General features: G+C 36.4%; 1 protein-coding gene across 4 annotated transcripts in view; it reads right to left on the bottom strand.

Moving 5' to 3' along the window:
- Positions 1-15,066, bottom strand: part of Cnot6l (CCR4-NOT transcription complex subunit 6 like) — a 90,938-nt gene that overhangs the window by 24,939 nt on the left and 50,933 nt on the right. For all 4 annotated transcript variants that reach the window (XM_032917091.1, XM_032917092.1, XM_032917094.1 and 1 more), the window contains exons 5-6: positions 11,345-11,434; positions 1,832-1,900 (exon numbers count right to left, since the gene is read on the bottom strand). In XM_032917091.1, coding sequence (XP_032772982.1) covers positions 1,832-1,900; positions 11,345-11,434 — 159 coding nt within the window. The remainder of the gene's footprint in view (positions 1-1,831; positions 1,901-11,344; positions 11,435-15,066) is intronic.

The following is a 15,066-nucleotide window of genomic DNA, read 5'->3' as shown; positions in this document are numbered from 1 at the left end:
GTATAGAACTTGCTTTTACATTGTCTTTAATTTTAATTAATATATGTTCATTGTACAAATAAATAGTAAGTTTCATTCTGAGATTTTCGTACATCGGATACTTTGTTCCTATCCCCAACCCCTGTTGAGTTCCCCTTCTATAGTTTTTCCCCCTTCCTAAATAGTTCCCTCCCCTTCTACCTTCATGTCTTATGTGAATTTTTTTCACAAATATAAATTTCAAATATAAAAGACAAAATATTTGTATTGTAGCATCTGGCTTAATTTCACTTAACAGAAGATGAAAATCTAACCAAGAAAGAGACTTCCATTTAAAAAAGAGGGAGGAGGATAAAGTAGAAAGGATATAAACCACACTGAAAACCAATCCATCAAATTTAAGGCAATCTAAAAAAAACTTAAGTGTTTCCTTTACTTAGATCATTTAATATGTATCATGCTAAAACGTGTTATTTGTGGTAATTTTGAAACAATGTCTATTTAACAGGCTGATGTTCTCCTATAATTATGGTGATTTTAAAATCATAAGCCTGTGAAAGACACAAAACTGTATCATACAGAGTTATTTCTTAGCATCATTAAAATACAAAAAGCATGAAGAAGTTATACATTCCACATAATATTGAAATATTTTGTTCTGAATGTTCTAAAACAATAAAAATAAAAGTAAAAATAAAGCAAAAGGCTAGGTGTGGTGGTGCACAATTTTAATATCAGCACTTGGGAGGCAGAAGAAGGTAGATTTCTGTGAGACCAGCCTGTTTTACACAGTAAGTTTCAGGACAGCCAGACCTAAATAGAGATACTCTGTCTTTAAAAACAAAACAAAACAAAACAAAACAACAAAACAACAACAACAACAACAATGATAAAAAAACAACCAAACAAAACAAACAAGTCAGAAACAGAAGGATCTATATTGTTCAAAAAGTTGATAATAACTTCTAACCCTTAAAACCCATTAAAGTAGTATTCAGTAATTGGTCTAACCTATGAATGTTAAAATTTGTATTCAATTTTAAAATGAAATGAATATCATAAAAATATTTATGGATGTCATCTAAAAGGCACTAAAACAATAATTCACAATTTTGTTAAAGAAGACTTTATGTGTATGCATGAATTCCTGCATGTATGTATCCCAAAAGCAGCTTTATATCCTGAGGAGGCCAGAAGGGAGAACCAGATCCCCTGGAACTGGAGTTATGGATGACTGTGTACTGCCATGTGGGCCCTAGAAACTGAACACAGGTCTTCTCCAGAGCAGCAGGTGCTCTTAACCACTGAGCCATCTCTCCAACCCCTTCACAACTTATTTTAAGTAGGATTTCCAAACCTAAAATGTCTTAACATTCCGTTAAAAGCCCTACAAACATATCAAGCTGTTACTCATCTGCAAAAAAGACATAATGGCTTAAATTTCATATATTACTGTTTTAGATATGCCAAGTTCTGTCCTTAGAGGTGTGAAATACTCTGAACCATTGCTACCATCAATTCTGCTGGCATTTCCTGCCACACGCTATCTTAAACACTAAGTACCTCACCAGTTTCCCTCAAGGAAGATGAAGTACCTAAGAAACTCAACCTTTCAGAAACAAGTTTATTAGTGCTCATTAGATGACTTAAGAATCATCTAAGAGCTTTAAAAAACTGCACCACAAGGAATAATTTTCTAGCCCAGTGCACCAATGTGAAAGACAAGAGGTGTGTACTTGTATAATAGGCCTATCTTGAGGGCACATCTATACCCATGATAGATAAAATAAAAGCCTGTAATCACAAGCTCAAATAAGACTTTATTTTAAAAGTCAAAGATGAGAAAAGCTACCTGATGGCAGAATTTGGTCTCGTTCTTTTAATGTAATCCATGGCCTCGGAGGAAGCTGCTCTGGATGAACTGAAAGAAAAAAGTTAAGAACAAAATAATCCTATATGTGTGTAAAATCAGTATCATTTAGTTTCTAATACCAAATCGACCTATTTATTATTTAAGCCCACAAGTGGGCTTAAAAATCCAATCCTAGAACTGAACACAGATTTCAAAAGTAAAAGAATTAAAAAAAAAGTGCAGAACAATGGAACAACAATTCCTGTTGTTCCACCTTGAATGAATTCAATCCACACCCTTGGAACCTATGTAAAAAGTCTTATTCTTTTCTATAACCCAGCACTCTTCTAAGATGAGAGGAGGTCAGAGGATTAGCTGGAAGTTTCAGGCCAGCTCGCATGGAGTACACAGTGCAATGACCACAACAGAAAACAAAGTAAAGGCAGTTTTCTGAAAGCTGTCCTCTGACTGCCAAGCAGAACACTTACAGACACAATCAGTAAATTCACTTAATTAAATTTCTAAAAAGAGCTAGGCAGAGGATAAAACTAGTATTAGAAAAGAACATTAAGAAACTCATTAATGTTATTTCCACATGTGATTTTCTGAAAAGTGACTTAAATTTTAAACCTTAAGAAAATCTTTTGTTTTAATTACATGATTTATCTTTGTTCCCTTCTGCAAAATTAATGCTATGTGAAAATTTAACATCCTGGCAAATCAATTATCTTAAAACAGAAAAAGAAAATGAATTTACAAAACAACAACAAAAAAACCCCACAATTTTCTAATGAGGCTTTCATTGTTTTTGTTTGTTTTTTAAGACAGTTTCTCTGGGTAGCTCTGGTTGTCCTTGGAACTCAAGACTTAAAAGCAGAGCAGGCTGGCCTTAAACTCACCTATCTGCCTGCCTCTGCCTCTGCCTCCTGTAAGTGCTGAGACTAGAGGTATGTACCACCAACGCCCAACTTCTTTCACTGTTTTACAATGTCAATTCCACTCAAGAGTAGCTAGCTCATTCTCTTCAGAGTTGAGGAAACAAAGACAGAAATTGAGGTACTTCGCTGGCAACCTTCTGTAATATCCTATCCCAGAGTCCCAAAGGTCTCCATACATTTATCCCAAACCTGTCATCACCTTGAATTTCGGGAAAAATAAATACAGCTTTCCAGAATACTCCTGCCCCCACCATGAAGCAATTATCTATGATGTTGTGCTACATCTGTAGCAGGGCCAGTCCCTCAGAAGCATCCAATACCAAAAAGTAGTGAGAACTTTTTCAAACCCACCTTGTTCAAGCAGAACTAAGACCACTGAAATGATTAAAAAGAAAAAAAAATTGACTTTTAGGATGAACGAATATAAGTTAAAAGTAATAATAAATAATAAAAAAAAGTATTTGAAAACACACTGGACAGTGGTGACACATGCCTTTAATCCCAGTAGTCAGGAGGCAGAGGCAGGCAGATCTTTGTGAATTTAAGGCCAGTCTGGTCTATACAGCAAGTTTTACGAGGACAGTTAAGGGTTACACAAAGAAACCCTGTTTGAAAAACTGAAAAATAAAATAATTGTGAAAATACTTATGGAACGATAAAATTATCTAAATTCCTATCATTAATAGTTTAGAAGAAAGAATATAAGGCTGAAAATTTTTCTAAAGATAACGGATACAAATTTCCATTCAACTAGGAAGCAAAGAAGTTAATTAAATAAATTTAAGTCCAATAAATTTGATGCAATTCTAACTAAACTTCTGAGAACTAGGGAAATACCTTCAGAAACATAAAAAACCTAACGAATTACCTATAGAAAACACCAACTTAAATTACACTGGAAGCCTAAGGAGACACTACATTTTTAAATGGCTACATCAAAAGAACTGCCCTTTAGAAATCAAGGAGCTGGCCATGGGTGCTTGCAATCCTCAAGACTCTAAACTACTGTGCAGCTGAGATTCGCAGGAAGGAGGATCAAGAGGAAATAAAAGTCAGAAGGTAGTGAAAAACTAAGAGACTGATCACTAACAGAGCCACCTTTAAAGAACAGCCAGTGCTAAAGGAAGCTCTCTATACAGAAAGAAAAATATAAGAGAAGAAAAACAAAACTATCAAAAAAAAATGGATAAAAACTAGGAACATTAACATTACCACTTCGGTATCAGCTCTTAAATAGTATATGATGGTCAAAGAAAAAATTATAAAAAATTATTATGGTACCAAGAAGGATACCTAGACTTTAGTTAAATTGAAAGGCAAAATAAAATCTTAGTAAGGTGAATTAAAAAAAAAAACTCAACTATGCTACATACTTTCAAATACAATATAGAAAATTAGAAGATAACTTCCTAACAGTCAAGAATAGTATGTTAATGTGGTAAAGCAGTTTTCAGAATTAAAAAGAAAAGAGCAGTAACAATCCTGAACATGCTCCAACAATCAGCAGCTTGCAGTACCAGGGAAGGGGCGCAGAGAAAGCCCAGCAGTCAGAAGCGTTTAGAGCACTGAAACCCAAACAGTGGCTCAGAGCCTTCTGTACCTGTAGTTTCCAGGTATCAGATGTCTTCCTCTAGCCTCCTCAGGCATCAGGACTGTTCCGTGATACATATATATACATGCAAGCAAACTCCCACATCCATAAAATAAAAATAAATCTTAAAAAATAAGAACTAGGGGGTTGGGGATTTAGCTCAGGTGGTAGAGGTGCCTAGGAAGAGGCCCTGGGTTCGATCCCAGCTCGAAAAAAAAAAAAAAGAACCAAAAAAAAAAAAAAAAAAAAAAATAAGAACTAGGGTTGGGGATTTAGCTCAGTGGTAGAGTGCTTGCCCAAGCGCAAGGCCCTAGGTTCGGTCCCCAGCTCCAAAAAAAAGAAAAAAAAAATAAATAAATAAAAATTAAAAACTAGAAGCAAAAGCTGACAGTAGACTAGAGAAAAACATGCATTAATTACACCTGAGGATTTTTAACTCCTTCATGTCACCATTTGATACATTTACCAGATGGAAATTAGGAGGGGAAAAAAAAAAAATCAGAGGACTTGAGTACCACCACCAACATAATCTCATTTACACTTTTACACTGTTGGCCGATTATAGAAAAATTTCAAAACCCCCAGAATACACACTATGACAACCAATTCTTAGATCATAGAGAAATAAATGTTTAAAAAAAAACAAACCACCTGACGAATATCCGAACTATGCTTTCCAATTGTTCCTATATAGAATCAGACAAGGAATCAACAGGAAAACTTTACATTTGTATGTTAAGCAACACACTTTTAAATATGTCACTCATCAAAGTCACAAAGGAAATCAAACATACTGACCTGAATGAAAGTGAAACATAACACCCATATATTTATGTTAAAAGAGGGTAGATTTCCATTAATAATTTAAGTTACTACCTCTAACTACAAAAAGGAACAAAAAATTTTAAACCAAGCAGAAGAAAGAAGCACCAAGTTAAAAAGATACAAAAAAGGATTATGGATGAAATGCCCTAAAATGTATCCTTAGCACACATGGCTGACCCGATGAAGTAGGGAGTAAGATGCAAGCAATCTGCAACTGTAGGCAGTCTAACAATTAGTAAACCAAAGTGATTATTAAATGTACACTAATCACACCAGCACAGCAGCAAACGTAAACCGGTACACAGAGAGCACAGCCACCAAGCAGCTGCAGAGGCATATCCTTCTGAAGTGCATGCTTAACACCCACAAAAACTAAGAATGTGCTGGCTTTTAAGATGTTAAACTTTTTTAATATAAGAGTATGTTCTCTAACCACAATACAATAAGCTAAAAATCTAGCTTGAACTTTCATGAAAATTAAGAAATTGTAACTGATTCATAGGGTAAAGTAAACACAGCTGTAAGAAAAAGTGCTAAAATGTATAATAAAATGGGACGAATGAAAGCCTGCAGGATACATTTAAAAGCCATATTTAAAGAGAGACATAACTAGGTATTGTTGGCCTAGGTTTCATGCTATTAGAAGAAGAAAAAACAGTAAATAAAACACCAGAAAAAGAGCTGAAGAAATAAAGAAAATGATGATACTGGAAATGAACATATAATAGAGGGAGCCTACAGAGTCAGCAGTTAGTTCTTCCCAAGGGAAAAGACTGAGAAGTACCTAGGAGTAAGAATTTCTACAACATAAACTAAGCAGCAAGAGGTAATAATGCCAAGTAGTAGAAACGTCATCATATATCTTCTAAACATTAAATATATCATAAAAAATACCCTGAACTCTTTTGTGAAAAAAAGATCGAAGAGTTATCTAAGATGTGCTAATTTTCGAAGACTTTCAGAACAGGAGAAATGAAAGCCAGAATAGTATAATAATTACTTTAACAATTAAAGCAGCAATGGAATGATAACCACTGCCAGCGTATGGATCTTAGATAAGTACCATGTCGCTAGACTGAGATGCTCAGTAGTTAAAAGCACTTATTATTCTTGGTAAAGAAGCCATGTTTGATCCCAGCACCTACACAGCAGCTCATAAACATCTGCAACAACAATTCCAAGGGATCCAATGGCCTCTTCTGACCTCTGTAGGCACTGCACACATACATACATAAAGGTAGTAAACATGCGTACACATAAAATAAAGCTTGTTAAAAATTAAAGCAGTAGTTTAAAACTTCTTGCAAGGAAATGTTACACCTAAATATATTCTGTCATCAGATAGATGATAGACAGATAGATGGACGGATAGACAGACAGACAGATGGACGAATCAATCTACCAAAGAATACAATTCACAAGAGATTTCATGAAATCACTATTCTCAGAAAGAAAATTTGACAATAACAACCAAAGAAAAAGCTGCTGGTTATTCTGACTCAAACAAAAACAAAAGTAATACTAAGAAAAATATTAATTAAACTAGTGATATAAATAAAGAATTCCAATATACACAATATACTTGAGTGTAATCAAGGGATACAAATATGACATACAAAAAGCAATTAAAGTCAAATAAAAAATTTAGAGAATTGATAAAGAAATCTATCTCAAGTATCAGTATTTACCAAAAGTTAACATCTATTCAATGAAAAACTAGAAAATATCAGTAAAAGTTATCTCTATAAAAGTTACAGTATCACTCTCCACCCTCCACCCCCGCTGGGTAATCCTTGCAAGTGCTATAAAGAAAAAGAAAGTATATAAACAGTAGGAAAATATAATGAAATTGTAATGGTTGGCATATACACATTGTCCAAATTGAAATAAAAATATATTAGAAAATTTTTAAATGCCCAAACTATGTGGTATAGTATATATCAGAACACTGTTATCGTGTTAAGAAGTGTGACTATACCCAGGCATGGGTGCGCATGCCTTTAGTCTTAGTACTCAGAGGCAGAGTTGGTGGTTCTCTGATAATTCGAGGCCAGCATGGTCTACAAAGCACGTCCAGGACAACCAGGGCTCTGTTACACAGACACCCCGTCTTGAAAAGCCAAAAAGGAAAAAAAAAAAAAAAGAAAAAGAAAAAAAAAGTGACTATCAAAAGTATAAAAAAAAAAATCAATTCTGCAAATCAGCCATAATCATTAAAATATCAAGCTTTATCCTTGAGACTAAAAATATCCAAAAGATTAAAAAATAAAGCTTACAAGACTGATTATAGGAAACCTAAAATTCAAAACTGAAATTCCAGAAGGCCCCAATTAATGAAGTAATAAAGTACAGTATTGTGGTGTTATTTTAGTTGTCAACTTATCCATGCTTCTAAAGCACTGCATGGATTCAATACAGTCTCAAACAGTATCTGCTGGAGGACAATTCTGTGCACTGTGTACTCAAATGCTGATTTCTGTACCCAGAGATCTGGCTGCACTCCAATACTGTCATCATTATGAAGCATCTCCTGATTCAGTGTTTGGTAAAACATTGTCCTCTACCATCTTCTTATTGGTTAAATAAAGACTTGAACAGTCTATAGCTGGGCAGGAGAGAAAAAGGCGGGGCTTCCAGAACTGATAAAAAGAGAAGGGGTATCAAGTGGAGAGCAGAGGAGCTGCCATCAGGCCAGAATGAAGAAGGAAGAGGAGGTGACAGGACAGACCAAGATAGCACGTAACAGGCCATGTGGCCGGGATACAGGCCAAGCCACAACTGTCAGGTCAGAATAGTTCAAAATCTCCCCAGCTACAGTGCCTGCAGTCTTTAATACATAGAAGGGTCTCTGTGTCATCATGCCAAGCAAGGGCAGGAATAGAACAGCCCTTACTTTTACATTTGGTGCCCACTACATTTTTTAAAAAGTGATTTATTATTTTATGTATGTGTGTTCTTGCCTATATGTATGTCTATGTACCACATGTGTGCCTGGTGCCAGGAAGCCAGAAAAGGGTGTCGAATCCCCTGGACCTACAGTTGAGGAAGGTTGTAGGCTTCCATGTAGGTAAGGAAATTAAACCTGGGTCCTCTGAAAAACCAACCAGTGCTTTTAATGCATAAGACACTTCTGCAGTTTCTATCACAGCATTGTGAAAGGATATTTGAAATTGATTAAAAAAACAAAAACAAAAACACCCATACAGTCAAATATAATCAGATCAAAGGAGACGTACTATCTTTGATCTCAAGACTTTTTATACTACAATCATTGTGGGGCAGCAGACAGTGAAAAGTGTCCTGATTCCTAGTCTAGACAGGTCAAATCCCTAGGAGACCCTAAAGGGGATGGCAGGTGCACTCCCAGTCACCCAGACTAGGGCCTCACTAGTTGCAGGCCCCCACAAACCCCTGTAGAGAGGTTTGAGACAGACCAGTCACTCAGAGCAATGCCCCAAGCCCCTCCTCTACAGGTGAGGATGTGTAGGTCACTTAGGCTCAAGACAGATCAGTCATAGAGACAGGACTACGCCCCAGAATGCGTAGATGAGGTCTGACTCATCCAAAAAAACTGTATTTAAGGGTCATATTCAGAATTAAAGGTATGCAAGAATCACTCCGTCATCTAAGAGCTTCTGTCCTAAGAGCTGGAACACCAACACTTGGGGAAGAGATCTGCTCTCCCAAAATCACTGCCAGAAGCCCTCCTGCACCCCTCGCCAGCTCGTCTGTCTCCTGCTGGCTAAGCCCAGCCGGAAATGGAGGTAAAACAGCACCTGCCTGGGTTCTCGTCCTTTCTCCTGGACATACCATTCTAGCCGGACCAGAGATCTCCCTGGAAAACCTCCAGCATGGAGGACCACATATCATCATACCATCATTCACATATATATGTGTGCATATTTTTCCCCTTGGAGTCATCTACCATCTCTGGCTCTTAAAGTCTTTCTTTCCACTCCCTCTTCTGCATAGATCCAAGAGTCTCAAGGGGAGGGATTTGATAAAGACACCCCTGACAGAACGGAGTGCTGCAATTCTCTCACTCTGCATAATTTCTATCCATTCCCAATTGATGCCTGCCAATGGAGTGTCACTGGGTGTTTATCAACTACATCCCTGAGCAGGTCCTATGCCCAGAAGTAACTGCTGGCCAACACAAAAAAGGATATCCTTTTTTTTTTTAAGCTTTGATTATTTTTTATCTATTTGTTTGTTTGCTTTTTTAGTTTCTGTTTTTGATAGATAGAAAAACCATTTATGTAGTTTGGAAAGAGCTGAGTAAGGAGAACATGATCCAAATATACTATATGAAAAAATTTAAATAAGAGATATTGTTTCTTTTTGTTTCTATATATTTCTGTCTAAGTTTCAAATGTAATTGAGGATGAATTTAGGCTTCTGCTCCTCCCTTGTCCACCTCCCAAATGCTGAAATTACAAGTATATGCTGACACCACACCCAGATTATGTGGCACTAGGGATCCAACATAGAGCTCTGTGAATGCTAGGCAATCTCTTGACTGAGTTACATCAGTTACTCCACACATGATTTCTGATGCAGCATTAAAGAACAGTAATGAAAGAATAAAATTATCAATAGATGCTTCAGAGTAAAAATAAAAAAAATACACACATGGGAATATCATGTAACTTCACTCACGTAACCTAGTACCTGGGAGGCAGCGGAAATGAGTACATCTGTGTGAGTTCGCGGCCAGCTAGTGCACACAGTATGCTCTAGGTCAGCTAAGGCTATAGTAAATCTGTCAAATAACTAACTAAATAAATGGGGTTTTCAAGTTTTAAGGGGCTGGGTATGTAGACGAGGAAGATGGCTTACTGGGTAAAAAGTGTATGCTCTACAACTACGAAGACCTCAACTCAAACCCCCAGTAACACAAACACCAGGTTATACATGTATATACTAGTAACACACAAACACCAGGTTATATATGTATATACTAGTAACACATAAATACCAGGTTATATATGTATATACTAGTAACACACAAACAACAGGTTATATATGTATATACTAGTAACTCACAAACACCAGGTTATATATGTATATACTAGTAACACACAAACACCAGGTTATATATGTATATACTGGTGTTATATATGTATATACTGGTGTTACAGGGCAAAAGCAGGCCTATCTCAAGAGACTGCTGGCCAGTCAGTGTAGCTGTAAAAAGCTAATTCTGGTTCAATGATTGACCCTGTCTCCAGGTAATCAATAAGGGGGAGAGTAATTAAAACAGCTCAGCAGGACTGGAGAGATGGCTCAGTGGTTAGGAGCACTGAATGCTCTTCCAGAGGTCCTGAGTTCAATTCCCAGCAAAGGCATGCTGGCTCACAACCATCTGTAATGAGACCTGATGCCCTATTCTGGCCTGCACGATATATACACAAAGGATATACATATGTATAAAAATTAAACAACTCTGCATGTATGCACACCCACAGGCATTCATATTCACACATTCAAGTTCATGGACCCCACATATACAAAAACAACACATACAAATAAAATATGTATTTTCTTAGAAAGGCATTACTCAAAAACAGAATGTAAAAATCATGAGGATGGAGAAGTTTCTATAGTTTAGAGCACTTGCTACTCTTTCAAGAGACTGGAGTTTGGTTCCTAGCACTGAAGACAGCTCATGCTCCCTACAGCTCTAGCTCCAGACACTGACGCCTTCCGGCCTCCCTGACCCTCTACCTATGTGGCATGCATGAATGATCCTGTATCTTTAATTCCAACACTCAGAGGCAGAGACAAGTAAATATCTGGTGAGTCTGAAGCCAGCCAGGTCTACACTATAACGTCCAGACCATTCCAGGGCTACACAAAAAGACTCTGTCTTAGAAGCAGCAGCGGCGGTGGCAACGGCGGCGGCAGCAGTCACAGTTGTACTAAAAATTCCTACACGATAGAATAACTAAAACTCTCATCACATTGCTTCATGGACACAAAGTACTCATACATGAAAAAAAAAAAAAAAAGAATCTCAAATTTCAGACTTTCTACCTATTTCATTAACTACTGTGTAAGCTAGAAATTCCAGACCTATAGGCAGCTATAAAAGTAATGTGTGGCACATCAGCTATTGACAGCATCTGTAGAGTTCAATGCTTTGTCATTAAAAGTTACCTGCAAGATTGTCAAGCATGAAGTTCAGTAGCTTTCGGGTTCCATCTGGGTCCTGGTATAAGCTCATAATATCCTGTGATAAAGGATTGCCTTAAACAGAAAACAAAAATAAAACATGACAATTGCAATTTCAGAGCATACATTATAGAACAACATACTAATTTCCTAAACTGAATTTTACTGGTTTATCTGTGACACATATCTTAAGAAATTATATGAATATAAAGAAAATACTTTAAGACAGTCAAAAATAGTAACTTCAAAAGAGTTATTTCCAGATTTCAGCATATGATCCTAAAATCTGACAAAAAAAAATACATACATGCATACTCATAAAAACATACATAGTATTCTACATCACCTTTAAAAATTGACTGCTAACCAAAACATAACAATTCTATTTAAGAAGGAATGAGTAGCCATTCTAATATCAAATTAAATCCACTATCAACCAAAAGTTATCAAAAAAGATGAGAAAGGATACTTCATACTCGTCAAAGGAAAAATCCACCAAGATGAACTCTCAATCCTGACTATCTATGCTCCAAATGCAAGGGCACCCACATTCATAAAAAACTTTATTAAAACTCAAAGCACACATTGCACCTCACACAATAATACTGGGAGACTTCAATACCCCACACTATCATCAATGAACAGATCATGTTAACAGAATCTAAACAGAGACACAGTGAAATTAACAGAAGTTGTGAACCAAATAGATTTAACAGGTATCCACAGAACATTTCATCCTAAACAAAAGAATATACCTTCTTCTCAGCACCTCCTGGTACCTTCTCAAAAATTAGCCATACTATTGGTCACAAAAGAGGCCTCAACAAATACAAGAATATTGAAATAATCCCATGCATCCTATCAGATCACTACAGACTAAGGCTGGTCTTCAATAACAACCAAAACAACAGGAAGCCCACATACAAATGGAAGCTGAAAACACTCTACTCACTGGTAACTTGGTCCAAGGAAGAAGTAAAGAAATTAAAGACATTTTATAATGTAATGAAAATGAAGGCACAACATACCCAAACTTATGGGACACAATGAAAGCAGTGCTACGAGGAAAACTCATAGCTCTGAGAGCCTCCAAAAGAAACTGGAGACGGCATACACTTGACAGCACACCTAAAAGCTCTAGAACAGAAACAAGCATCTACCCAAGAGGAGTAGATGGCAGGAAATAATCAAACTCGGGGTTGAAATCAACCAAGTAGAAACAAAAAGAATTATACAAAGAATTAACAAAACCTGGAGATGGTTCTTTAAGAAAATCAAAAAGATAGACAAACCCTTAGCCAGACAGAGCAGAGGGCATAGAAACAGTATCCAAATTAACAAAATCAAAAATGAAAAGGGAGACATAACAACAGAAACTGATGAAATTAAAAAAAAAAAAAAAAATCGGATCATAGAATAAAAGCCTGTACTCAACAAAACTGGAAAATCTGGAGGAAATGAACAATTTTCTAGACAGATACCAGGTACCAAATTTAAATCAGGATCAGCCAAACAATTTAAACAGTCCAATATCTCCTAAAGAAATAGAAGCCATTGTTGAAAATCTCCCAACCAAAAGAAGCTAGAAACAAATGGGTTTAGTGCTGAATTCTATCAGACCTTCAAAGAAGACCTAATAGCAATACTTACAAACTATTCCACAAAATAGAAACAGAAGAAACACTACCCAATTCATTCTTTAAAGCCACAATTACACTTAAACCAAAAACGACACAAAGACCCAACAAAGAAAGAGAACTTCAGACCAATTTCTCTTACAAATGTTCATGCAAAAATAGTCAATAAAATTCTTGCAATGAATTTAAGAACACATCAAAACAATCATCCATCATGATTAAGTAGGCTTCATGCCAGGGACACAGGGATGGTTCAATATACAGAAATCCATCAACAAAATCCACTATGTAAACAAACTCAAAGATGAAAACCACATGATCACCTCATTAGATGCTGAGAAAGCATTTGACAAAATTCAGTGACCCTTCATGTTATGTTAAAAGTCTTGGCAAGATCAGGAATTCAAGATCCTTACCTAAACATAGTAAAAACAATATACAACAAACCTGTAGCTAGTATCAAGTTAAATGGAGAGAAACTTGATGGAATACCACCAAAATCAGGAACTAGACAAGGCTGTCCATTCTTTCTCCCTACCTAATCAATACAGTACTTGAAATCCTAGCCAGAGCAATTAGACAACAAAAAGAGGCCAAAGGGATACAAACTGGAACAGAAGGAGTCAAAATATTATTTGCAGATGATATGATAGTATACTTAACTGACCCTAAAAACTCTACCAGAGAACTCCTGAACTGATAAACAATATCAACAAAGTGGCTGGATATAAAATTAACTCAAACAAACAGTATCCTTCCTCTACTCAAAGAATAAACAGGCTAAAAAAGCAATTAGGAAAGTGACACCCTTCACAATAGCCACAAATAATATAAAGTACCTTGGGGAAGATCTCGGAAGAGTGAAAGATCATGGATTGACAGGATTAATATAGTAAAAATGGTCATCTTGCCAAAAACAATCTACAGATTCGGTGCAATAACCATCAAAATCCCAACTCAATTCTTCACAGAGTTAGAAAGAATAATTTGCAAACTCATTTGAAATAACAAAAAATCCAGGATAGCCAAAATTATCCAGAACAATAAAAGAAATTCCAGAGTAATCAATATCACTAACCTTCAGCTGTATTACAGAGCCATAGTGATAAAAATTGCCCAGTATTAGTACAGAGACAGGTAGGTAGATCAGTGGAATAGAATTGAAGACCCAGAAATGAACCCACACACCTATGGTCACTTGATCTTTGACAAAGAAGCTAAAACTATCCAATGGAAAAAAGACAGCGTTTTCAACAAATGGTGCTGGTTCAACTGGAAATCAGCATGTATCTCCTTGTAAAAAGATCAAGTCCAAGTGGATCAAAGACCTCCACATAAAACCAGATACACTGAAACTAATAGAAGCAAAAGTGGGCAAGAGCCTCAAATACATGGGCACAGGGGAAATTTTTCTAAATAGAACATCAGTGGCTTATGCTCTAAGATCAAGAATAGACAAGTGGGACCTCATAAAACTTCAAAGCTTCTGTAAGACAAAGGACACTGTCACTACAACAAAACAGCAACCAACAGATTGGGGAAAGGTCTTTACCAATCCCACATCCCATAGAGGGCTAATATCCAATATATACAGAGAACTCAAGAAATTAGAATCCAGAGAGCCAAATAACTCTATTTAAAAGATGGGCTACAGAGCTAAACAAAGAATTCTCAACTAAGGATTATCAAATGGCAAAGAAGCACATAAAGAAATGTTCAACATCCTTAGTCATCAAGGAAATGCAAATCAAAACAACCATAATAATATACCATCTCACACAAGTCATAATGGCTAATATCAAAAACTCAGGTGACAGCAGATGCTGGTAAGGAACACTCCTTGTTGGTAGGAGTGCAAGCTGGTATAACCACTCTGGAAATCAGTCTCGAGGTTCCTCAGAAGAAAAGTACCCAGCTATACCACTCCTGAGCATATACCCAAAAGAGGCTCCAACACATAACAAGGACGCATGCTCCACTGTGTTCATAGCAGCCTTATGTACAAAAGCCAGAAGCTGGAAGGAACCCAGATGACCTACGACAGAGGAATGGATACAGAAAATGTGGTAC

The sequence above is a fragment of the Rattus rattus genome, chromosome 11, assembly GCF_011064425.1.
Source record: "Rattus rattus isolate New Zealand chromosome 11, Rrattus_CSIRO_v1, whole genome shotgun sequence".
In the NCBI taxonomy this organism is placed as follows: Eukaryota; Metazoa; Chordata; class Mammalia; order Rodentia; family Muridae; genus Rattus; species Rattus rattus.
This window is presented reverse-complemented; position numbering and strand designations above follow the sequence as displayed.